The 26,640-nt window shown below is 40.9% G+C and overlaps 1 protein-coding gene across 4 annotated transcripts in view; it reads left to right on the top strand.

Annotated features, from left to right (window-relative positions):
• The window catches only part of SMYD3 (SET and MYND domain containing 3), a 777,767-nt gene that overhangs the window by 543,337 nt on the left and 207,790 nt on the right, over positions 1-26,640 (top strand). Inside the window, exon 1 of one of the 4 annotated variants that reach the window (XM_070055628.1) lies at positions 18,541-25,660. The exons of the other annotated variants lie outside the window; for them this stretch is intronic. Coding sequence (XP_069911729.1) covers positions 25,589-25,660 — 72 coding nt within the window. The 5' untranslated portion in view covers positions 18,541-25,588. Of the gene's footprint in view, positions 1-18,540; positions 25,661-26,640 lie in introns of those variants that run through there. 4 annotated transcript variants of the gene reach the window in all.

Genomic DNA, 26,640 nt, shown 5'->3' with positions numbered 1-26,640 from the left:
TTTGCTGTTTGCAGCCTCTGTTTTCCCTAAACACTCTGTAAGGCAATACTGTGACTATTTTAAACATGAGGGAAGTCATAGGCAGCCTTTTTCAGGGTGCTTAGCATATTTTCTTTGATGATGATGTTCTACTGCCAGCCTTGCTGTTGGGTGTGGGTGGGTCACCTTAATGCCTGCAGAACCCTGAGTGGAGAAATGGAGACTTCCTGTTCGTTGGAGTACAAGGTGGGCTTTTCAGGGCTGTAAGGCCTTCGCCGAAGACCACAAAAATGCCCAAGTGCTACATGTTTCAGTCAGCTAATTGAGGCATTTACGACTGGCCTTAAAATTTTATATAATTTTGTTTATGGTATCATAATAGTATAAAAGCAGCTGGGCTTACTTGGGGGCTGTGTAAGACATCTATAAAACCTGGACCAGCTACAAGAATAACAGCATGGTTGGATGTGGTGGAAATGTATTTTAGGGTGCCGTCTTTGATTAAAATGTCAGAAAACAAACTCAGGTATTCACAGAAAATGGAAAATTTCCAAGTACCAATTTCCCTCATCTCTGTAATGACTAGAGGAGAAAAACTGTTGTAATGAGAAAGTTTCTCTATAAAAATCTTTTAACAAATTGCTTTCCATCGCTAAATCCTTGAAGAAATGAAGTGAACAAGAGATTAAATATGTCCAAATTGAAGTGAAATAAATATATCATGTTAGTTGTCTAAAATTTAGTAGGAGTGAAGTTAAAAACTAAAAATGGTTCTGAAACATTTACGATATACTTTCTTACCACTCTGCCAAAGGAATATATCCCCTTGTCCAGAGTCACTGATACATGTTATTTTAAATTAATGTTTAGTAGGATTCATATTTTGAGCCAGGTACTATTCTCAGAACTAAGGATTCAGCGTTTTACCCTTGAGTGGTGCAGTGATAGGCCTGGAAAAATAATTGCTTTCATGGAGGTAGATTTCAAGTGGAATGGGAGCCAGAGAGGGGCCTGTGTCCAGGAGATTTGAGGAAGGTTTTTAAAAGAAGAGAATATGGTGTAGGGATTTTAATAATGGGAAAAATTTTCCAAGCAGAGATAATGAATATATATATATATGTATATATATACACACATATGTTTTTAGGTATAAGAGAATATGACATGTCCAAAGATATAATTAAATTGTTGGTATTAATAGGTTAAAATATGAGAAAGTGAGTAGAAATGGGGTTTAGATATAAGAGGAAGAGCTATATGTTGAAAGCTGAATGCCATGCAGAAGAATTGAAAACTTACTAGTGGAGAGCTATTGAAGAATTTTGCATAGAAAATTATCATGTAAGATGGAGAGATTTTATGTATAACGGCGAGCTTAAAGGAGGCCCGAATGGTAGACATTACATTGGTCCAGATGAGATGATGCTGGTCTAAATTGTAGTGTCAGCCACAGAGATGGAATGAGGGTATGGATCTGAGACAGTCTTCGAAGTGGATTGGGCAGGACTGGGGATATGATAGGTATGAGGCATAGCGCATGTCATTAAGGATCAGGGACTGAAGAGGTATCCATTGGTCCAGAAACTGTAAGCTCTTGCCAGACTATAAACTGTGCAGGTTTAGCAGACTTGAGAGTGCAGATGTCAGGTTGCAGAGTGGAAAGAAGTAAGTGGTGAGGAAGAATGTGTATGCAGAGCATTCTCTCTCTCTCTCTTTTTAGATTTATTTATTTATTTGAAAGGCAAAATTACAGAGAGGCAGAGGCAAAAAGAGAGGTCTTCCATCTGCTAGTTCTCTCACCAATTGGCTGCAACGGCCAGAGCTGCGCTGATCTGAAGCCAGGAGCCAGGAGCTTCCTCCAGGTCTCCCACATGGGTGCAGGGGCCCAAGCACTTGGGCCATTTTCCACTGCTTTCCCAGGCCATAGCAGAGAGTTGGTTCAGAAGTGGAGCAGCCGGGCCTCGAACCTGCGACCATATGAGATGCCGACACTGCAGGCGGAGGCTTTACCCACACTACACACAGTGCCTCCACGAGAGCATTCTCTTGACAGTTTGGTTGCCTGTGGAAGGAAGAGTACATTGCCCCCCTTCCTGATAATGTTAAGGGTGATTTTTATTTGTATTTTAAGATGACATAAAGTTAAACATGTTTGTATGCTTAGGCAAGAGAGCAATTGGGTGTGAGAGGCTCAAGAATGTGGACTGAGAGAGGCATCATCAATGTCGCAGGTCCTTAAAGTTTGCTGTGTGAGGAGCAGGATCAGTTTCACCTGCAAATACATAATGAAGTAAATCATCAGCCCACACCTCAGATCTACTCCATCGGAAACTCATGTTCGGGGCTCAACAGCTTGTGGCTTACCAAGCCCACCAGGTGATTCTGATGATGCACACTGACATTGGAGAACGCCTGCTCCAGAGGAAGGAGAGGGGTGGGATACAGGGCCCCTTTGGGCACATACATCTTGCCCAGGATGGAAGATATTCTGCAGGATACCAGCACAAATGGATTTGTGGTGGCTGATTGTTAAATTGATGAAATATGCTCCTACTTGAACTGTTTCTCTTTTTAAAACTGGCAGCTTTGTTCCCCAAAGCATGCTAGGATGAGAATAGGGTTTGATTGGGTCCCGTAAAGTGGATTTTTTTTTAAAAAAGTATTTATTTATTTGAAGTTAGAGTTACAGAGAGAAAGAGAGAGACAGAAAAGAGATTTTCCATTGGCTAGTTCACTCCCAAAGTAACGGCAATAGCCAGGGCTGGGCCAGACTGATGCCAAGAGCCCAGACTTCCTCTGTGATTTCCCACATGGGTGCAGGGGCCTGAGCACTTGGGCCACTCTGTTTATTTCTCAGGTGCATCAGCAAGGAGCTGAATTGAAAGTGGAGCAGCCAGAACTTGAACTGATACTCATATGGGATCCTGGCATCCCAGGCACTGTGCTGCAGTGCCAGCCCCAGCCGATAATTTTCTTTTTCTATATTCTTTCCTTTCAATGAAAATGCATTTATGTTAATTCTAATATAGATAAACAAGTCGCAGGGAGTGAAAGTGTCTACAAAATTACAACTTAAAACAACATCCTGAGAGCTGTAGAGAAAGAAGGCAAGGAAGATGCCTTGTCTGTGTGGGGCCTTCAGTGATAGGTGTTCTCCTCTGGTAGCATGATAGCAGAATCTGTCACTGGGCAGAGTCCTGGCTCTTTAAAGATTCATGTAAGAAGTGCTTAAGCAGATCTTTAAAGATGTAACTACACAAGAAATGAGGAAATCCGACTTCTGAATATAATGTAATACTCTTCAGAGCAAGACCAGTGAGTCCATCCTTGCCTGAGTTTTTGCTCCTTTTACAGAGCACGTAGATTTTCTTAATATGAAAAAAAGCAGTTTGGTGGACCATGCATATTTTCTTGTAATACTTGAATTTTATGTGGGTAAAATGAATTCAGTAAGAATTAGGAGACTTACTAGATTAGTTAGAAAAAAATGAACTAAAGGATGACAACTTTATTTTGAGAACAAGTATTTAACTTTTAATGATCTTTTACTGTTATATTAAATCAGGTCTTAAGTGTTTTAATTGCTTTTTCCTTGATCAGAAACAGATAGTGAGATGCTTTTGCAATTTAAATATGATCTGATAACTGTGTAATTAAAACTCCCATCACCTTTAAAGATGCAATTCAACTTATTATCCAAACAATTTTAAAGGAGAATGTGCATGGATTATGTAAACAAAACAGATTCACTACTTTATCAATCCCCTGGAAAGAACACAATGCAGTGCTCAAGGTCCCTGTGACCATGGTGCACCCAGGGCCAGAGCAGAGTTTCCGGTCCAAGCCTGGCTTGAAGATGTATGCATCGAAGCACTAGTTCTTTGGGTAAGAGGCAAAAATAGAGAAAAGTAATATTGAATTCTTTGTTCATGCAACAATTCTATGTGATCACTTTCCAAGTTGAAGAACCCCCCTCTTACTGTAAGTCTAACCATAAACAACTTTATTTGAGCCAGAACTTGCACATGCTTTTAATATTAACACTAAAGGATCATTCTCAGAAATGTCTGGCTTTTCTGTTTCTTTCTTTGCTTTTGTTATGGCAGGGTGGATTGGATTTTTTTTCCTTTAGATTTGAAAGTCTTTTTTTTCACTGAGTACCTTGAGCATTTGTGTTTATAAATGTTTGGCTTCTAACAGATGTTTTGGGTTCAACTATGTAAGAGAACCCTTAAATTGGAACTGCTCTGCAAGTGTTTATTCCCTTAAAACATTTCTAATGTAAATGTATATATGTTGAAAAAGGATTTTAAAAGGTTCTTCTTAGTAAGTTTTAATTTCTCCTGACAGCTTGGTAGTAGTGAATTCTTATAATAGTATGTACTAGTTGTTTGTCCTGGTGCTCACAAAAGACCTCAGGTATTAACCAAAGGTTAGTTAGTATTGGCACCAGGGTGAACCCTGGTTATTCCAGTGGGCATCCCACTAGCTCTGTGTGCTGTTGAAACCACCTGTTACAGAATCTCTACATTGATTTGACCACATGTTCATTCTTTACTCAGAGGTTTCTTTGAGCACCAACTTTAAACCAGGTATTTTTGGCATCAGTGATTCAGGTGTGAGCCAGAAAGACAAAGTTCATGTCCTCTTAGAGCTTAATTTTTAGTATAAACATAGTAGGGTGGTCCCAATTATAGAATAGAAGACTTTGCTGTGAAGGGCTACAGAGTAAATATTTTAGATGTTCTGGTTTATATAGTTTTTTTTTAAACTAATCTGCTATGCTCCTATATCACAAAGCAGCAATAGATAGTAGTATGTAACTGAATATGTAAAGCTCAGCCAGTAAAACTTTATTTACAAAAACAGGTGGCTGATGTACCATAGGCTGTGGTGCATGGACTGCTGGTCCAGGTAATACCAGCCCAGTGGGTCAGCATTCATTATCACATGGTCTGGACTAGGGTTTTGCCTCCTGCATTGTGAAGCCCCTCTCCAGTCACCATTAGAAACCTGTAAACACTGAGTGCGTTTCTCAGCACTTGCTAGTTATTGAAGAATTACTGACTGCTGTGTGTGCTGTGCTCTTGAGTTATTTGCATTGAGTTTGAGAGGTTTTCCCAAAATCCTCATTGAGGAATTATGAACCTGATTTGTTCTATTTGTTGTGCATGTGTGATAAGCAGAAAGGAAACACACGAAATTGTTTCCTGAACTTGGAATGAAGCATTTAGTTCTTGCCCCAACTCCAGTTTGGTGAAGTAGAACAGCATATCAACAGATAAAATTCCCGTGGGAAAACTTGTGTTTCTTGTGTAGCACTTACCTGATACTGGATACTATAGATGACACAAGATTGGGGTCCTATCTTAAGGGGTCTCACAATCAGAGGAGAGAATTCCTTCCTTTGTTTCCCAGCTTTGTTTGACCACCTATTACATATATGCAATGAAGGTAAGAGTAGCAATGTCCTAGGTCCGGTCCAAGATGAATTCTCAGTAGAGCACATAGAAAATAACGCACAGGGGCCAGCGCTGTGGCACAGTGGGTTAATGCCCTGGCCTGCAGTGCTGGCATCCCATATGGGTGCTGGTTTGAGACTCAGCTGCTCCACTTCCGATCTAGCTCTCTGTTATGGCCTGGGATAGCAGTAGAAGATGGCCCAAATCCTTGGGCCCCTGCACCCATGTGGGAGACCCAGAAGAAGCTCCTGCTCCTGGTTTCGGATTGGCCCATCTCTGGCTGTTGTGGCCAGTTGGGGAGTTAACCATTGGATGGAAGACCTGTCTCTCTCTCTGCCTCTCCTCTCTCTGTGTAACTCTGTCTTTCAAATAAATAAGTAAATATTTCAAAAAAATAATAATGCACACCAAAATACAACTGAGTGATGTCACAACCTGCGGTAGAGACCATGTTGCTTGCAGTGATGAGTTCTTCCTCCTCTGAGTAATTCACAAATGTGCCATGTGTATTCATCTGTGAGGAGGGACCTTATCACTCTGCCTTGTAGATGAGGCAGCTGAGGCAGAGGGAGGCCAGAGTCTCACAGTTGGTGCAGGCAGGACTAGCATATGAACCTCATAGACCATAGACAAGAGTTTGACTGCAGAATCTGTGCTTGTCACCCCTGCATTCTGGAAGGTGATTCTGTTCTGTAACAGTTAACTGTGTGTGTTGCTGTGTAACATTGGGAGATGATTCTCTCTCTCTCTCTTTTTTTTTTTTTTTTTTTTTTTTGGTCAAAGAGAAATTTAACTACTGGAGAAACAATCTGGCTACCAGGGGCTGGATTTAGTCAACACAGATTTCTTTATCTTATTTTTAAAATTAATTTGTATTTAGATGCTACATTTGTTTCTTAGAGCTTCCATAATGAAATATCACAAATTGTATGGATTAAAAAACTGAAACTTTTTCTTTCACAGTTCTGGAGGCCAGAAGTGTGTAATCAGAGGGTGTCAACAGGGTTGGTTCTTTGTGAGGATGCTTCTGTCCCATTTCCCTCATCTAGCTTCTAGTGACAGTGGCAATTCCTTGGTGCTCCCTGTCTTGCAAAGTCATCACTCTGATCTTTGCCTCTATCTTCCTGTGGTCACCTTCTTGAATTAGGCACCCACCCTACTTTACTTCCATTTGCTTTCAGTAAGTACATCTACAATAACCTTATTTCAAAATAAGGTCACATTCTGAGGTTAGGATTCCGAATCTTTGTGTGTTTGTGTGAAGTGGGGAAGGACATGTTTCAGCAGTACTAGTCACCTTTTGAGAGGATGGAACTTCCTAATTCACCATTTCCCTCTCCTCACATGATTTTACTTTAGAAGAGATGCTCAAGCTCTGTTGCTGCTAGTCCCATTGGGCTTTTGCAATGACTGTTTCTGCCGTCAGGATATTTCTGAGTGATGGTGAGAGAGAGGGTTCAATGACTCATCTACTACTACCAAGATTTCTTCAGTATGAAGCTGAATCTTTCTTTTAAATTAAGTACAATTTCTATCCAGTTATGGAGCAAAAACAATGTTCCAGAAAAGGCCACTGTACTTTGTTATAATATCACATGCTCGCTCTTTCTTTCTTTCTCTCTCTCTTTTAAAGATTTATTTATTTATTTGAAAGTCAGAGTTACACAGAGAGAGGAGAGGGAGAGAGAGAGAGAGACACAGAGAGAGAGGTCTTCCATCCGATGGTTCACTCCCCAGTTGGCTGCAACAGCCAGAGCTGCGCAGATCCGAAGCCAGGAGCTTCTTCTGGGTCTCCCACATGGGTGCTGGGGCCCAAGGACTTGGGCCATCTTCTACTGCTTTCCCAGGCCATAGCAGAGAGCTGGATTGGAAGTGGAGCAGCCAGGTCTCGAACCAGCGCCCATATGGGATGCCGGCACTTCAAGCCAGGGCGTTAACCCGCTGAGCCGGCCCCTCCCTTTCTCTCTTTCTTTCTCTCTTTCCCTCTCCCCCCCACCTCTCTCTCTCTGTGTCCCCCTCCCCTTCCCTCCTTCCTTCCCTCTCTTTCTTTTTAAGACTTTATTTATTTGAGAGGCAGAGTTAAAGACTGAGAGAGGGAGAGACAGAGAGAAAGCTTTTTATTTGCTTGTTTACTCCTGAAATGGCCACAACAGCCAGAACTAGGCCATCCGAAGCCAGGAGCTTTTTTCAGGTCTCCCACACTGGTGCAGGGGCCCAAGCACTTGGGCCATCTTTTACCACTTTCCCATGCTATGACAGAGAGCTGAATTGGAAGTGAAGCAGCCATGATATAAACCAGCAGCATATGGAATGCCGGTGCTGCAGCCACAGGCAGAGCTTAACCTGCTATGCCACAGTGCTGGCCCCTCTCACATGCTTTTCAAAATACATACCCCTTAAAGGTGGGTGGATACCTCAAATTAGACTGTACTATCTTGAGTTTCTGATCACTTTCCTAAATGTTCCCCAAGAAAGAAACTCTTTAATTAACAGTGTGGAAAGAACTTAACAGCATTGAGCCCTGTAATTTGGTTTAGCAGTGTTGGAGGAAATAGGAGGAAATGGGAAATAGGAGAGAGGACTGGGAAGCAAGGGGCCAGAGGTGCAGCGCGGGTGGCAGGGCGAGCGTTAGGCTCGCTGGTTAAGATCCTCTCTGGGTCACCGGCTTCCCGTATTGGAATACCTGTTCGAGTTCTGGCTGTGCTTCTGACCCCAGCTTCGTGTTCATGTGGACTTTGGGAGGCAGGACATGATGGCTCAAGCACTTGTGTTCTGGGTTTCTACCACCCTTGTAGGACACCCAGAGTGTGTTCTGACCTGACATAGCCCTGGCTGTTGTGAGCACTTAGAGAGTGAACCAGCAGATGAAAAAAATCTTTCTCATTCTCTCCCTACTCCCTGCCACTGCCTTTGAAATAAAATGAAAATAAATAAGGTTTGTTTTAAAAAGAAACAAGAAAGACTCTTGGACGAGGCTGTTCTGTCTTTGATCACAAAGGCTGGTGGTAAACCAACCAAGCTCTGAAACACTGACGTGGTGCTCACTGCCTACTCTGGAGGATTTAGGACAGGCAGTGAAAAGCTTTTGAAGTAGTCCTCCCTTTTCTTCTTCCTTCCTTTATTTTTTTCCAGTCATGATGATTCCTTTCCACTCTTACAGTAGAAAGCCACACTCCATAAAATGGCTCTTTAATTCTGGAAATAGGGAGACTACTGAATCTGAAATTGAATCAACTCTATAAATGACTAAAATGCTAAATTGTAATTGTTATACTTATTTTTTATAGGAACACTTTATTTTTTTGCAATTATGGTTAATTTCTTCTGACTTTTAAATGACTGCACACTTTAGGGTAACTTGTTTGAGCACCTGCCATTGTATTGGATACCATGAGAGGCACAAAGATGGCTAAGTTGTGATTTTTGTTCTAGAAGAGCTTATAAATTGGTGTGGGAGAAAAAATGCAAGGCAACATGAATAATAGAACTAGAGCTTGGTAAATGAACCTAGAACAGCACCAGATTTCTCTTGGTGTTTAGCCTTAGAAGAGTTTACTTAGTAATTCACTCTAGTGTTCACAGAGTTCCCACAATGAACCAGGCACACAGCTGTGTAATGATGATAAGTGTACAGTTGTGAGGAGCAGACTCTGGGGCGAGACTGCATCTTACTGGCTGTGTGGTGTGTGGCTAAGGGAGGGACTTAATCTCTGTGTGCCTCACAACTTCTTAATGCTTTTGATGGGAATAATAGCATTTACCCATACTGCATGCATGCGCGCGCACACACACACACACACACATACACATGCACACAATCCTGAAAAAATTAAGGGAGAATATGTACTAAGGAACATACTACACATCATTTTAAAACATATGCTTACTAAGATAAATTTATGTTTTAATCTCATTTTTCCATGAATTTTTTGAAGTACTCTTGTGTATACATACACATACACATGCACACACAGGAACATATGGAGACATTGAGAGAAGAGACAGAGGGAAAGCAAGGGAGGGAGAACTTGTCAGCCAAGTGCACTATAAAAGTAAATATATTCCTTGCATTCATAGAGCTTCCCTTCACAGAGATTCATAACAGGTCAATAAGGAAATAGCGAAATAATTATAAATTGTAAGAGAAGGGCAAATACAAGTAAAAATTATCATGCAATGAAGAAAAAATATAAAAGGGAACCTATTTCAGATTTTGTAACCAGGGATGGGCTCCCTCCAAAGGTGCCATGAGAGATCTATTTGAGAGAAGAGGAGGAATTAAGGGGATGGCTATTGGGTGATAAACAGAGGCTGTGTTAAGAGCTTCACGGGCTGTTTGAAGAAGTTTGGATTTTATACCAAAGCAGTGAGAAGCCATTGAAAGATTTGAAATATGAGTACACCTTGATCTAAGTCATGTTTTTAAAAATGATGTTTCTGATACCATTTGGAGAATGGATTGGAAGGGTCAAGAATATGAGATAAGTATGAGGCTGCTACAGTAGCTCAGGAGATAGATGATGGCTTTAAGTAGGAGGTTGGCATGGGAAATAAAAAGAAATGCATAGATTCAAGATATATTCGGGAGGTAGAATTGTCAGAATCCTGATGGACTGGGTGCCATGGATTAGAGAGAAAAAAAGGAAGGTTTTAAAATCACTGTCAGGTTTCTGGCCTGAGAGCATTTGGATTGATGAGATAGGAATGAGTGAGGCAGAAATAGGTTTGGGGATGGAACTTAGTCATGTTAAATTTGAAAAATGTCACTTGGAGATTTATGCTCACAGAAGAACAAATCTTAGAGTAACTGAGCTTAGACTAGGACGCTTGTGGTAGGAGAGATGGCTTTGAGAAGTGTGGGCAAGAGGAAGCAGCAGCAGCTGCCTTGAGCAACGTCAGGGTCTGGACGAGGGGCATGGTGTTAGTCTGGAACATGATTCAAACTGTTTAGCTCTAGAAGCACAGGTATTAATGATGGCAACTTTGTTAGGATGCCAAAGACTATTTTGCAAATGAAAAAACATTGTGAAATTGAATTAATTTGACCAGGAAGTCCTGTCATATTCAACATTTATTTTTCTGGACTTTTACATTTTAGAATAATGTGATAAGAACTAGTTCTAGGCTGACTTTGTGAACCAAAAAGAGGACTAATTGCAGTAGAGTTCCTTGTGCAAATAAAAAAATGTTGTTGGGGCTGGCTCTGTGACACAGTAGGTTAATCCTCTGCCTGTGGTGCCAGCATCCCATATGGGCACTGGTTTGAGTCATGGCTGCTCCTCTTCTGATCCAGCTCTCTGCTACGGCAAACACTTGGTAACCAATTGGTGTTTAATAAATAAATTTTTTAAAGATTTGTTTGTTTATTTGAAAGTTAGAGTTACAGAGAGGCAGAGGCAGAGAGAAAAAGAGAGAGAGAGAGAGAGAGAGAGAGAGAGAGAGAGAGAGAGAGATCTTCCATTCATTCCCTAAATGGCTGCAGTGGTTGGAGCTGGGCTGATTTGAAGCCGGGAGCCAGGAGCTTCTTCTGGGTCTCCCCTGTGGGTGCAAGAGCACAAGCACTTGGACCAACTTCCACTGCTTTCTCAGGCCATAGCAGAGAGCTGGATCAGAAGTAGAGCAGCCAGGTCTTGAAGCGGTGCCCATATGGGATGTCTGCACTGCAGGTGGCAGCTTTACTCGCTACGCCACAGTGTCGACCCTAATAAATAAGTTTTGAGGATTGGGTTAATACCCCATATGCAGCATGGACAACCTTAATTATATGACCTCCTGAAATTGCTTCTAGTGCAGTGACTTCAAGCTTTCCTAGTATGGCCTCAGTATATAATACCCAGCAAAAGCAGCAGCGGTTGGCTCTTTTAGCAAAGAGCTGTATCCTTCAGTGGGGCACGAGGAATATGCTTTATGCCTTTTCTTTTACAGTGAAACTTTTTTTTTCCAGAGCCATCCTCATTTCATTAATCTTCCTTTTTGTAAGGGCAGAAATGAGGGAGGTGAGGGCTGTGGCCATTGAGCCATTCTGTGTGTGTGTAAAGTTAGATGCTTTGTGTCACAGGTGTGGTAATAGCAATAGTGGCAGCAGCAGTTTATTTATCATTTATTTATTGATTACTTACTTATACCAGGCATCAGACTAGATGTCAGTATACTCTACAGGTCAAGGCAATACCACGCTCCTGAAGTAAAGGGATGCGGCAGTAGTTATTCAGCTCTGGTCTTGGGTTCTAACAGTCCACCAATGTGTGTTTCAGGTTGAAAGATGGCTCTGCTCCAGGTTGTTGCTTAGGGTCCAGCTTCCTTCCATGGTGTTTTTGCACCTTCTCTTGGAGATTGGGTCTCCATCAGCTCCATCCAGCAAGCAGGGAAGAAGAGAGCACAGCAGGGTCTCAAGGTGCAGGCTCAGGAGTAGCTCCCGATGCTTTCACTTAACACTCCATTCAGGGTACTTATGTGTTCCTCCAGGGGCAGAGGGGTGCTTGGAAATGTAAGCCTGCCTTCCAGCATTGTTTCAAGTATGATGATCATGTAAGCAAATATCCACCACAACCAGCATATAGTTAAATAATAGCTATTATATTTAAAAAGCAAAAACATAACCCCCAACCCCGAAAATTATTGAGTGTCTGCTCTATGCTAGGCATCTAGCAGGTTCTGGAGATTAAGAGATAAAAGATAAAGTCCCTGCCAACCTTCTGGGGGTGTTTTTTAGGCAGAATAACAACTGGAGCTCAGGTTTTCCCACAGGAGGAATAATGCAGTCTAATCAGAGTAGAGTATGTGTTCTGTTAATAAATTGTGTAAACTACAGTTGTACAATAGCCAGTTTGGGTGCGACATGGTATTCAAATTAAACATTGACATTTTTATATGTTGTTTTAATAGTCCTTATGATAAATGTCAACAAAATAATACTTTTTAGAGACACTTGGATTTTATACATGCTTTGAGAGGTAATAAAATCTCCTATTAATGCTAAAAGCATTCTCATGGCATGGAGACTTAGTGATGTGACAAAGAGTAAGGCACCCTTGCTCTTTGTTAATGTGCTCTGAATTTATAAGCAGCACAGAGCCACCCCACCTCCTGGCGTTGTGGTGCAGCAGGTTAAACTGCCACTTGTTATAGCAGCTTCCCATATCAGAATGCGGGTTCAAGTCCCAGCTACTCTGCTTCTGATCCAGCTTTCTGCTAATGAACCTGAGAAGACAGTGGAAGCTGGCCCATGTTTTTAGACCCCTGACACCCATGTGGGAAGTGCACATGGAGTTCCTGACTCCTGGCTTCAGCCTAGCCCAAACCTTGCTGTTGTGACCTTTTGGGGAGTGAACAGTGGATAGAAGATCTCTCTCTGTCTGTTTCTATCACTCTGCCTTTCAAATGAATAAATCTTAAAACATGCACACACACAGAGAGGAATGCTTATTGGTATTTATTTGGGGGTTTGTGTGCACATTGGATGCATGCTATTTATCTTAGCAGAGGAATCCATCCATATTCCTGGCCTTTTCCCACCCACTCATTTAGTTTGAATTTCCTGAAACCTCTTTACCCTTCGAAGAGTTCTGTGCTGTTAAGTAAATGAACAGGATATGGTTCTGGGCTCCTACTGACTGATTTACAACAGGATGGTAAATTCAGCATGGAAAAGTCAGACAAATACCCTGGCTGAGAGACTCAGCTGACTCAGGCCAGCAAAGCTTTGCTTGGTGGTTTTTCCCCTCCAGTGGAGGGAGGTCTTGGCTGAGGCCTCAAAGCATGTGTCCTGGAAGCTCTGGCAGGACATCACCATCATCATTGTTGCCAGCAGAGGTTGTGCATTCGCTGTACTGTTCACAGTCATATTAATACTGGTTACTTTTGTGATATTCCATCTAATTAGTCATTAATTCTCACAGCAACTCTATATTAATTTTAATTGATATAAGGTTATCAGTTTCTTAGATTAAATAAGAAATCTAGTAATTTTTATTTAGCTTCCCCCTCTGGCTTAACAGAGAATTCATGAATAAGTACTTATACTTTTGAGAATATAAAGATCAGTTTAAATAATATTATCAAAGTAATGCATGACTAATTTTTTTACAGCAACCAGAATTGCACACCTTTTAGGGACTGCATTCATAGGGCACAATAGAAATCTCTGAAGTCTAGTAATCCCATAGTTTTATGATGCAAAATATCAAAGATAATAAACTGAGTCTCCATTGGTGAAGAGTAAGAGAGAAAAAGACTTAGGAGTGCTAGAATTCATAGCCTTGGAAAGACATGGGCAAAGCAGAACTAGTAAATGGAAATCTGGAAATGAGTGTTGTGTGCCTGCAGTCTACACTTGTGACATAGGTATTATATCCATTTTATAGGGAAGAAAGCTCCTTCAAAAGGACTGAATAGCTTGTCATGAGATTAAAAGATACCAGAGGTAGGGTGTGAAATTCTCATGTATCTCACTTCAAAGTCCATTCCCTCTGCCTTTTCTCACAATGGCTTATAAAAAGGCATTAGTTAACAAAAGTTATTTTCCTGGAACAGGCTTTACCCCCTGATTTGGGTTATGTTCTTTTTCAGTGTAATGGAAATTCAAGCATTGTTTTGTTGAAACAAAAAGTTCTAACCACTCCTTCTTAAATAAAGGAGAAGTACTGGCCTTGAAGGTGACTGCCATTTCGAAGGCATTTCAGGTGGAAGACATAGCATAGGAAAAGGCAAGCCAATTGCAGGCTCCGTTGAGGGATGAAAAGCAGCTCAGTTTGAGAAGATCTTGAGTATTAGCAGATAGCAGTTGTATGATGAAAATGCTGTGACAGCTGATGGCGGGCCATTTTTGAGGGGAGGATTAAAATTCTCAGAGCTGTGGGCTGTGGTTATCCTGCAAGCCCTGTGTAGCGAGAAGCTGGGTGAAGATAAACTGAGAGAGAATATATGCTGTCAGGGTGGAGAAATCTGGATTTTCATTGCTTGGTCAGGAACTTTGTCATACATACTACCCAGGGCTGTGAATAAATACTGCACTAGACTGATCAAGAATGCAAGGTTTGGAGAAATTAATGAACACCTTGAAGCTCAAAGTGGATGTTCAGAAATTAAATATTCATTAAAAGTGGTGAGAAAGCAATGGAAATAGGAAACATTGTTTGCCACTCCTCCCACTTGTTGCCTTACCATTCCATTTAAAACCTGATTTTTCCCGTGGCTATGTGGGCAGATTCTTCACAAATGGCACTGTTTCTGGGACTAATGCTTTTACCCCTCTGTTTAGGTTTTTGATCTTTTATTTCAGTAAGAAAAAATTATTAGGTTATGCCTGCTTCCTGATCTGAGGGCCTCAGGAAGTATGTGTCATGCAGCAAGCAGCCCATTTGTGAACCCTCCAGGTGAACTGAGTTTCTATTACAGATGTGTTGTTTATGGTCCAGCACATATCACACCCTGGGCCTGGTCATGAGCCAACCTTTCTTGCTTTTCAGACTGAAACAAATTCACAGCACAACACATTTCCAGGGTGGCAATCCCATGCCTTCTTAAATGTCTCTAGGCTTTGACTTTTCCCAGGTGGCTTGATCATAATCACTCCAGAATTGATCATCAGCTATGTGTCTGACACTATCTTAGGAGCTAATTGAGGAAGTTCTACATGTAAACCTTGGTGTTTGAGATATTGAATTTCTTTTTTCAATTCATTTATCTGCTAATTTTTCAAAAGCTTTTTAATTAACTTATTTGAAAGAATTACAGAGGGAGAGAGAGAGGAGAGACAGAAAGATCTCCCATCCAGTGGTTCACTCCCCACATAACTGTGATGGTCAGGGCCAGGTCAGACTGAAGCCAGGAGCCAGGAGCTTCTTCTAGATCTCCCTCATGGGTGCAGAGGCCCAAGGAATTGGGCCATCTTCCTCTGCTTTCCCAGTTCATTAGCAGGGAACTGAATCAGAAGTGGAGCAGCTGGTACTTGAACCAGATCCCATGGGGGATGCCGGTGCCACAGGTGGCAGTTTAACCCATGTGCCACAGCACCAGGCCGATTTATCTGCTAATTTTCAGGACTTTTTTTCAGAAGATTCAAATTTGAAATGGCTATGTTAGTAGCCATTATATTATAAATCTATATTAATAGTGGTAATATAGTACTAGAATACTATGTAAGAATAAGAATGATGGTGGAATAAAGATCTTTCAGCCTCTTTCTTCTCCCAGAAATCATCAATCACCCTAGAGTGACAAGGAGAATCAGGAATATGGTCATAAATCCTACTTTTGATGAGTTCAAGTGATCCCGACCAAGAAGACAGAAAGCAATTGGAGGGCTGGTGACTGAATTTACAGCATAGGGTTGAGTGAGATCTAAATGCCTGCAGTGGTGGGTATTGAAGAGATGCAAGCAAATTTCCTGCAGAACTCAGGAAGGACTCGGAAGTTAGAGAAGCCTGAGGAGGATGGGTTGAAGTGAGGAGCTTTAAAGATAAGGAGTGTTGGAAAGACTACCTGAGTTCCTACCTTCCATTTCCTACAACCAGGGCGGCACCCGTGCATCTTCAGTTCCTAGAGAGAGGCCCCAGATACCAGGCATAGCAGAGGTTGGAGGTGAGAAGGAAATACAGACATCAGTTGATTTAAAAGTCTGTGTCTTTACTTAATGCATACTAAACTGATCCTCTGTAAAAAAAAAAAAAAAAAAAAAAAAAAAAAAAAAAAAAAAAAAAGAAAAGAAAAGAAAAGAAACTATCAACTCCCAACTTGACTCTCACTGGGATTAAACATGACAATAGGTCTGATCTGATTTCATCATCATTAAAAAAAATCATCTATTATTTTTCACTTTATGTTTCTGTGTGGGAGCAAACTGTTGAAAGCCTTACTTAATGTATACTAAGCTGATCTTCTGTATATTAAGATAATCGAAAATGAATCTTGATGTGAATGGAAGGGGAGAGGGAGTGGGAAAGGGGAGGGTTGTGGGTGGGAGGGACGGTATGGGGGGGAAGCCATTGTAATCCATAAATCGTACTTTGGAAATTTATATTCATTATATAAAAGTTAAAAAAAAATAAAAAATAAATAAAAAATTTAAAAAAAAAAAAAAAAAAAAAAGTCTGTGTCTCCAAAGGCCAGATCTTTAGCAGCAAGGTTTACATTCTCCATTGCTTGAAACAGAGTTTTTTAAAAAAGTCTGCATGCAAAAAGAAGTAAATATATTACATAACCTTATTCATGATTAGAGAACTGGTGATTTTTCTTTTTGCCTGATTTTCAGTTTGTGTGTGTGTGTATATATATATATTGTGTTCATGCTAGAAAATAGCCAGAGAATACAAATTAAATAGTAATTGTGAAAAGTGGTCTTTAAGGCTTAGTTGATATGCTCCTGAAAAATTATCTCATTTTTCTTATTAATTTATTTTTTGTTTTAGAGCAGTTTTGGGTTCACAGCAAAGTTGAGCAGGAAGCGCAGAAATTTCTCAAATGCCTTTTCTGTACACTTTCTGCCTCCGCCGTTATCAGCATTCCCCATCGAGAGGTACATTTGTTAGAGTCGGTAAACCAGTATTGAGATATCATTACCACCCAAGGTTCAAAGTTCACCTTAGGGTTCGCTATTGGTGATGTTCCCTGTGCAAGTTTGAACAGATGTAGAATGACATGTATCCATCATTATAGCATCTTAGAGAGTATTTTCTCTTTGCTAAAAAACCCTGCACTCAGCTTATTGGTCCCTCCTTCATCCCTGCAACCACTGATCTTTTTACTATCTCCCTAGTTTCTCCTTTTCCAGATGTCATGTAGTTGACATCACATAAAGGCTTTTCAGATTGGCCTCTTACACTTCATAATATGCATTAAGGTTCCACCCTGTCTGTTCATGGCCTGATAGCTCATCTCTTGTTTATGATGATAGTAGTGGTCCATTTTCTAGGTGTACTGCAGTTTGTTTGTCCATCACCTGCTGAAGGACTTCTTGGTTGCTTCCAGGTTTTGGCATTAATGAGTAGAGCTTCAATCTGTATGATACCATTTTCTCTCCTTTCTTAGTAAATCAATTACTACTTTTTTTGCATTTTTAGTGGTTGCCCTTGAGTTGTAAATATGCATTTAAACTAACCTGAGTCTTCTTTCAAATAACACTACTTTAAGCTTCATCCAAATAACTTACAATAGGAATATGTTCTTAATTCCTCTTTCTCATTCTTTTTTATCATGGATACCATTCAGTTTACTTAATGTAAGCAAGATATATGCTTGTGAGTAACCATATATAAAAAATTGTTGTTACTATTATTTTGAGCAAACTGATGTGTGTTAAATCAATTAAGAAAAGTTTTTACTACTACTTAATCCTTCTCCAGTGCTCTTTCTGTCTTAATGTAAATCCAAGTGTCTGACCGCTATCGTTTTTCTTTTCTCTGTAGAACTTCTTTTAACATTTTCACAAGGTAAATCTTCCAGCAACCAATGACTCAATTTTTGTTTATTGAAGAAAATTTTTATTTATCCTTAACTTTTGAAGGGAAATTTCAAAGGGTGCAGAATTTTAGGTGGGTATTTTTTTTTTCTCTGAAAATTTTCTGTATTTCACTCCCGTTTGTTCTTGGTTTCGTGGTTTCTGAAGTGAGACATAATTCTCTGGTCCTGTATAGGTCAAGGTTGTTTTTCTTTCTTTTTTTTTTTTCTTATAGATTGCTTTAAGATTGTTTCTTTATTTTTTATTTTCTGAAACTTAAGTATGATATGCCTAGTTGTAGTTTTTCTGACATTCTGCTTGGTGCTCCCTGAGCTCCCTGAATCTGTGATTTGGTGTCTGACCCTAATGTGTGGAATTCCCAGTCATTATTGTTTCCAATATGTCTTCTGTTCCCTTCTCTCTTTTCATTTTGTATTTCCATACCATGTATGTTTCACCTTTTGTAGTTGTCCCCCAGGCCTTGGGTGTTCTGTTACTGCTTTTTCTCCAGTCTTTGTTCTCTTTGCTTTTGCATGTTGGAAGCCTGTATTTGTCATATCCTTCAGCTCAGTCTTTTCTTTAGCTGAGTCCAGTCTGTTAATACACCTGTTAAAGGCGTTCTTCCTTTCTATTGCTATTCTCTCTCTCTCTCTCTCTCTTTTTTTTTTTTTTTTTTTTTGACAGGCAGAGTGGACAGTGAGAGAGACAGAGAGAAAGGTCTTCCTTTGCTGTTGGTTTACCCTCCAATGGCCGCCGCGGCCGGTGCGCTGCGGCGGGCGCACCGGTCTGATCCGATGGCAGGAGCCAAGTACTTATCCTGGTCTCCCATGGGGTGCAGGGCCCAAGCACTTGGGCCATCCTCCACTGCACTCCCTGGCCACAGCAGAGAGCTGGCCTGGAAGAGGAGCAACCGGGACAGAATCCGGCGCCCCAACCGGGACTAGAACCTGGTGTGCCAGCCCCGCAAGGCAGAGGATTAGCCTAGTGAGCCGCAGCGCCGGCCTCTATTGCTATTCTTAAAATTTATTTTAAAGGCAGGTTTACAGACAGAGAGAGAGAAAGAGAGAGAGAGTCTTCCATCTGCTGGTTACTCCCCAGATGACTGCAACAGCTGGGGCTGCACTGATCTGAAGCCAGGAGCTTCTTCCTTGTCTCCCGCACAGGTGCAGGAGCCCAAGGATTTGGATCATCTTCTACTGCTTTCCCAGGCCATACCAGAGAGCTGGATTGGAAATGGAGCAGCTGGGACTCGAACCAGCACCCATATGGGATGCTGGCACTGTAGGTGGTGGCTTTACCTGCTGTGCCACAGCGCCAGCCCCCCTATATTTTTTTAATCTGTAGGATTTCTCTTTGATCTTTGTTAGAATTTCCATCTCTCTGTTTACATTGCTTATCCATTCTTACGTGTTGTCCGCATTTTCCATTAAAGCCTATGGCATATTAATCTGTTTTTAAAAAAATTCCTTAATTGATAATTCCAACACTTATACCATATCAGACTCCTGTCCTCATGCTTGTCAAACTATGTTTTTGCCTGTTATTATGCCCTGAAATTTTTGTGGAAGTGTGGACATGGTGCTATAAATAGGCCTTCAGTGATGGTAGTGGTCAGGTGTGGGAGACGGCCAGAGCTCTGTGTAGTCCTGTGACTGGGTCTCAGTCTTGAGGGAGCCTGTGGCCACAGAATGTTAACTTCTCTAGGGCTTCTCTGTTTCTTCCTCTGCTAGGGGACCAGGAGTTGGGTATTTTTCTTCTCCCAGGAAGGATAGATTCTGAAAAGACTTACAGGTTAGGTTCTGGTTAAGCTGTTTCTTCTCATGTGGCCTGTTAAGAATAGAATGCCCACTTTTTTTTTTTTCAGTCTGTCTCCCCCGATGTAAGTACAAGGTAATTTTTCTCCATGGTTCTCTCAGAGGATATGATAGAGAGCATGAAAGTAAAACCCAGAAAAGTATTCCCTATACCCCATGTACCCCATGACCGAGTCCTGTGGAGTTGTGTTTTTTTTTTTTTTTTTAATTTATTTATTTGAAAGGCAGGGTTACAGAGAGGCAGAGGTGCAGTGAGAGAGAGAGAGAGAGAGAGAGGGAGGGAGAAAGGAAGGGAGAGAGGTCTTCCATCCACTGGTTCATTCCCCAATTGGCCGCAACAGCCAGAGCTACGCTGACTTGAAGCCAAGAGCCAGCAGCTTCCGCCAGGTCTTCCTACATGGTGCAGGGGCCCAGGGCTTGGGCCATCCTCTACTGCTTTCCCAGGCCATAGCAAAGAGCTGGATCAGAAGTGGAGTAGTCGGGTCTCCAACCAGTGTCCATATGGGATGCCAGCAGTGTAGGCAGCGGCCTTATCTGTTACATCACAGTGCTGGCCCCTCCCCTGGAGTTTTGAACTCAGACTTGTCCACTTTGGGTCTCTAGCAATTCCTCAACTACGGTTTGTCTTTTTCTACCATGTTATCAGTTGCTATGGAGGTTTCTGCTAGAGTAAGTTGTGATGCTCTGTATCTACCTATGCCTCTCCGATTTGGAACTTCACTTCTCGGACGGGTCTAAGGAGAATTACTGATTGTTAAGCTGTTTATTTGTTATTTGAATGCAGTGATGACTTCTAAGCTCCTTACATACCAGACTGGAAACAAGAAGACACATCTTGTTTTTAAACAGGACTTTGAACACTTTTATTTTCCTTGATACAGTGCTGGCTGAAGGATTTTCATGGCAACCCCGTGGTTTGTAGTCTTAGGAGTACACGAGTTTAAACGGCTTCATGTTTCACCTGATAAAAGACCCTTGACTGTTTTACTGCTCAAGTAAAATACCAATGGCTGGCAAGATGTGAAACCATTGCTTTTTAAAATTTCTTGTCACCTATTTAAAATATCATACCAGGATTAAGCCCATAAGAAGCATTGTCAGGACTTCTGTAGGTTTCCTTCTATGGATATTTCTGTAAATCTAGTGAAACAGAGCTGACTGGTTTTGCAAATGTTGAAGTCAAACCTTGGCCCAAGATTTTGTGTCTCTACTTGCTCTTTATTCATCAACATGACCAGTAGGCAGAGGTCTGTTTCTCCTTCTCTTCCAATCATCTGACTGACATATTGATAGAAGATTGGCCAGGCTGCCTGGTCACTGAACCTAAAGCTGTATGGCTTATTCATTGGGAAAGATGTTTAGGAATAAAACGACCTCATGGATCTCACTGCCCAGGGTCTTAAATCACAGACATTGCTTCGTGATCACCTAGACCTTGTCCTTAATTCACAGTTCGGGAATCAACTCTGGAAAAATTATATATCTGAGAACATCAGTATTCCCTAGTCATTTTGTGTAAGTGTACAAGTGACCTTGTAAGATAAGTGATAAAATAAGAGGGGGAACTTGAAGGATGAGAAACTAAGCCACTTGCTTAAAGTCCCTGGGATGCTGGTAAAAAGAGAGCATGAGGTGGGATTTGTTATTTTTAGCCTTTAGATCCCACCATGAGGTCAATCAGTCAATGACTCTTTCTCTCTCTCACCAACCTTTTTTCTTCAGTAAAATGAGGGAAAGCCTTCTATTTAAAGCAGATGAAAAGTTGCTAGCCCATGTGAGTGGTTGAACTGTGTAGTGAGTGCAGTGTTTAGGAGTGGGTCTCTGAAGCCTGCTGGCCTGGGGGCTCTGGGTCCCAGTTTCCTCCTCTGTAAAGTGAGGATGACTACTGCACCTGCCTCACAAAGGTTGCTGTGAAAATCAGCTAGAACAGTCCTCAGCTGTATTAAACATGCGACTCGTTGATGATTTGATTTATTCATTCAAAAAACTTTAACCAGGCAACTTAAATTCTAGGTCCTGTTTTAAGCACAGAATAAAACAGTGAACAAAACAGTAACTTTAGCTTTAGAGAAGCACTTCATACTCTTACAATGAATATTACTTGTGGTAAGATGTGTTAATGACACATGGGACCCCTCCTGTTGGTACTTCTCTCTCTGGAGATTCAAGTGTTCCTGAGAGCAAGGTGTGCAGACCACTGCTCTAGGATGACAGCATCTTATCCGGCCCATTTTTCAGCGCTGGAGTGGAAAAACATTGGGTTTATATGAGAGTGTTTAAGTTTTCCATTACTGACCTAAACTCTTCCAGAAACAAGAGGTAGGGAAGAAGGATGATTCCCATGTCTGCAGGTCCAGTAGGGAGAACTCATTAGGGACTTCCTGCTTTTCCTTCCTCAGCCATGTTGAATGCTTGCAGCTGTGTGTCTTGTTCTGCGTCTTATGCGAGCTCATATTCTGTTGTGGAAGGGTAGAAGGAAACTGGAGTCTGAAGAGCTGATGAGATAACAATGTGTTTTCTAAAAACCCCCGACCCCTGAAAGACGCACTTGTGACCCAGATACCTTTCTTAGCAGACTGATGTGGGCAATGTGGGAAACTGAATAAAACAGTTGAGGTAAAAATTGTGCTCCTGGAAATCAGGACCGTTGACGTCTGTATCAGAGGAGTGAGCAAGCACAGGTCCACTGAGTCCTGGCGGTGACTGACAGAGAAGTAAGACTGGATAAAGAACTGTATTTTGTGATTATCCTCAATTCCTTTACAGATACCCACAGACATTTCAGCTTCCTCTAATGTTTCCTTCCCTCTATAATTTTCAGACTTCAGGTAGAATTTCAACAAAATTGAGTGGGTTTTGGGGGGAAAGAGGGTTATATATTTTTAAAATTACTGTCATTTTAAGGGACTAAATACCCCTCAGTAGACTTTTGACATTCACATGAACCAGGTCTCAAGGCATTAGGATTTTTTTTTAAATGGCTGAATAATTCTTTCTTTTTTTTCTCCCTGAAATATGTAAACTATAGCTGAAAAAGCTAAGTCTACCAATATGTCATGATTCTATCAATTTAGGATTAAAGCAACTTGTAAGTCTAATCTATGCCTGTTCTCTAGATTTATTCATTTCTGTCACCAGCACTATAAAGGTCCTGCAGAAGGTTTCTGGAAAGTGGAGTTAGAAGATAATTTTGTTGTGGTACAGAAAATGTTGAAATGCTGGCATGGTTTTTAACATCTAAGCATTTTCCATGACCTTTTTGAAGACCCCTCATATGCATGGATTTCAAAAAATTTTTGTGCCAAAATAAACTTAACTTTACTTCCATTTTCCATAGACTTTTGAAGTAGCCTCATTATCAGTTGGTTTTCATGTCAGGATCATTTTCAGTCAGAAGAAAAGAGATTTTTGTTACTTTACCTAGATTTCTGCTTTTGTAACACAGAGCCAAGAATAACAAAACCATATGAATCACTGTCATTAGTTAATGGGCCTTTTCCTGTGGACAAAGAGGACTCAAATATCTTTCTCAATAAAATAAACAAATGACAAACATATCATGGACCTGCAGCATCAAAGTCAGACATGCAAGTGCTAAATCCATGAATGCGGAGTGTATATTGTAGTTGATATGATTAATTTTTTAAAATTGAAAATATTTGAAAAAACTTATCTGGGGGGGTCTTTGTTGTGGCACAGCTGGTTAAACCACTGCCTGCAACGCCAGCATCCCATGTTTGTGCTGGTCTGAGAACTGGCTACTCCATTTGAGATCCAGCTCCCTGCTAATGGGAAAGCAGTGGAAGATGGCCCTGCTCTTGCCACCCATGTGGGAGACCTGGAATAAACTCCTTGCTTTGGCCTTGCCCATCCCTGGCTGTTGTGGCCATTTGGAGAATGAGCCAGTGGTTAGAAGATCTCTCTCTCACCGTCTCTCCCTCTCTTTCTCTAACTCTGCCTTTCAAATAAATAAATCTTCTAAAATATTTGAGAGGGAGATTATCTGTCTATATAGATTGATATATATATATATATATAGATTGACATAGATATATATAAATATAGATATCTTTAGATAGAGAATGAGAGAAAGCATGTGCACAACAGTACTCCTATCTGCTAGTTCATTCTGCATTTGCTTGAGAAAGCTGGACTGAAGCTGGGAACCAGGAGTTCATTCCAGACCTCCCACGTGGGTGGTGGGAACTCAGTTACTTGAGCCATCTCTGTTGCCTTCTAGAATCCACATTAGTGAGAAGCTAGAATTAAGAAGCAGAGTGAGGACTAGAACCCAGGTATTCCAGTGGGCAAAGAAGGGAGCCATCAGACAGGAGAGACAGTGTTGCTATGAGATGGACTAGCACAGGACTTTTGGTGTATCATATAAGAACTTGGAGTCATGAGGCTTAAAGTCAGAAGGACTTTAGAGACCATGCAGGTGGCAGCTCTCCCAGCTCACATTTCATTCTTTGTTTTATAAATATGAAAATGCATATTAAATGACTTACCTCCCAAAAGTCACACAGTGGAGTGCAGAGTAGAACCCAAATTCTTTGTCTGCTGTACTTGTGTTGCTGTTGTTGCCCCATACTGGTTTCTGAGATGCTGGCTGATTTTCATCAGAAAGGGGTTATTTGGAGTAGTTGGTGCCATATAATTGCAAGTAGAATGAGTGTTTTAGCTCCAATTACATTTCACTTAATGTTAGTTCTTTAACACTCCTGTTAGTTTCTTATCCATCCTCTGCTAAAACACTGGCTATTGAGATAGCTAACTCCACTTTTCAAAGACTTTCTGAATGGTGATCCCAGACACACTACTCTGTGATTTCTGTCCATTTGTCCCAGTTCTTTTCTTTGGTGTCATTGAGCACCTATAATATGTCACTCACTGCACTACGTGGTAGAGATACAAAGTTAAATAAAAAATGTTCTTCCCTCCCAAGAATAACTTTAGTAGGGGAGACTCACAAATAAATCAGCGATTTTGGTCCAGTAGGATAGGTACTGTGATAGGGATATGTACTTTGCTATGGGGATGGAGGAACTAACTCAGACTGGGAAGTGAGGAAATGCTTTGGATTGTATTGTCAGAATAGTATTCTATAGCCATTATCTCTGTGATGCTTTGAAATTTAGCTAGTCCTGCTTTGGAACATGTGGATCAGAAAAACCTGGATTCTCTTTCTGATATCACTGTTAAACCTCTCTGAGCCTTAGTAGCTCTCATTTGTAAAATGAGGGTAATAATAACTTCTCCAACTTTGTAGTGTTAAAAGAGTATATATTAGTACCTTATATAGTATCTGAATGAGTGTAGGTATGAATTATGCGTGTTTCTCCTCTTCTCCAAAAGTCTCTGTAATAATTACATCCAGAGTACCCACCTTGGCTGCTATGAACTCTAGCACTAGACTGACATTTTCTTGCAATGATCCTGTCATTTTTAACTTAACCACAAAATTCTACCTTTTGGAATTATGTGAAGTCCACGGAAAAGATTTCCCTATTACTTCCTGCAGCTTGAGAGAGAAAATAATTAGGAAGGTAAGTTGCGAGTTTTCCAGATATTCTGCTCTCAGTGGGCTATGAGAGTTAGATGGTAAGAATCCTTGGGAGAGAAGGAAAAGACACCAAAGTAAGGGAAGCTTTTGGATTTGATTGGCATGTGTGGAGGAGACAGTATTGACATGACAGACATATTTCATTTAAGAAAGCTTTTGGGCCTACTTCAGTATAGAAGCAGTATATCTGAAGTTAGAGGGTACACATTTGTCAAAGTAGATGTAGAAAAATTTTACAATATTAAGAAGACCCAGAGTGCAAAAGGAAAAGTCGGGTTATTTGCAGTAAAATGTTAGCTCAAATTATGAAAGAACAGGCATTCCCAGAGGAGAGATGGGCTTGGCTACTTTTTCATTTCCTCCAAAGATCTTTACCAAGAAAGGACAGAAAAATGTGGAAAAGGAGGTGAGTTTGAGGAGTGATAGGAGAGGAGAAGAGATTGAATTACGGAAACAAAAGTGAAGGAAAAGGTGACTTGTGGGCTTATTTGTGAGTTTATTGTGTCAGAGTAATGAATTTGTTTTGTTTTCTCTTTGCTAAATAGTCAGAGCTAAATTGTGACCGTGATAAAAAGATGAAGTCAGAGTAAGTTGAACTTCTGTGAATAATAGTTCCAAGGCAAAACTTGTCTGCAGTTGACCATCTTCTTTTTACCTTTGGATGTAATTCCTATTTATCATTTTCAGTATCGATGTTTTTGAACATAATTGGCTAGTGCTACCAATAAACACATACTTATCTGGTTTGTCATAATTTGTCCTCCTCTGCATCTTCATGGGCAGTGTTATCCTGAGGATTAGTTTCTATTTCAGTAAAATGAGCAACAGACTAATAACGTGCTGGGATGGTGATTGTTTTTTAGGGGTTTGGTTCTGCTGAAGAGCTGACATCAAATATGCTAAGAGGCTATAAGCTGAATGGCTGCCCCGCCCTGGAATTGGTATGCAATGTTCAGAACAAATGATGGCATAGTGAGAAACAACTCACTGCCCAGCCGAGTGTGATTATCATTGGACAAAGCACTTCAGATGGGAAGGCAGGCAAGGGAAATCAAAAAGTCTGTTCTTAGTACCATCCCTAAATCCTTTGCCAGAGTAGCCTCAGTATCCGGCAGAGGGAAGTAGTGGAAGAGAAAGAAAGGACAGAGATGCAGGGAAAGAGAATTCGTTTAGGACTGGAAAGACGTACAGTCACAGGGGAAGAAAGGAATATTTGTGAAACATAAGTGATTTGTAGGGCTCAAAAGTAAGCAGATGGAATTAACCCTATAACAGTAATAATCTGGGGTGGGTGTTTGGCCTAATGGTTAAGACTGCTGTGTTTCGTATTGAAGTACCTGGGTTTGATTCCTGGCACTGCTCTTGATTCCAGCTTCTTGCTAATGC

The sequence above is a fragment of the Oryctolagus cuniculus genome, chromosome 13 (assembly GCF_964237555.1).
Source record: "Oryctolagus cuniculus chromosome 13, mOryCun1.1, whole genome shotgun sequence".
NCBI lineage: Eukaryota > Metazoa > Chordata > Mammalia > Lagomorpha > Leporidae > Oryctolagus > Oryctolagus cuniculus.
Note: the sequence above shows the minus strand (reverse complement) of the source record. Positions and strands in the feature narration are given on the sequence as shown.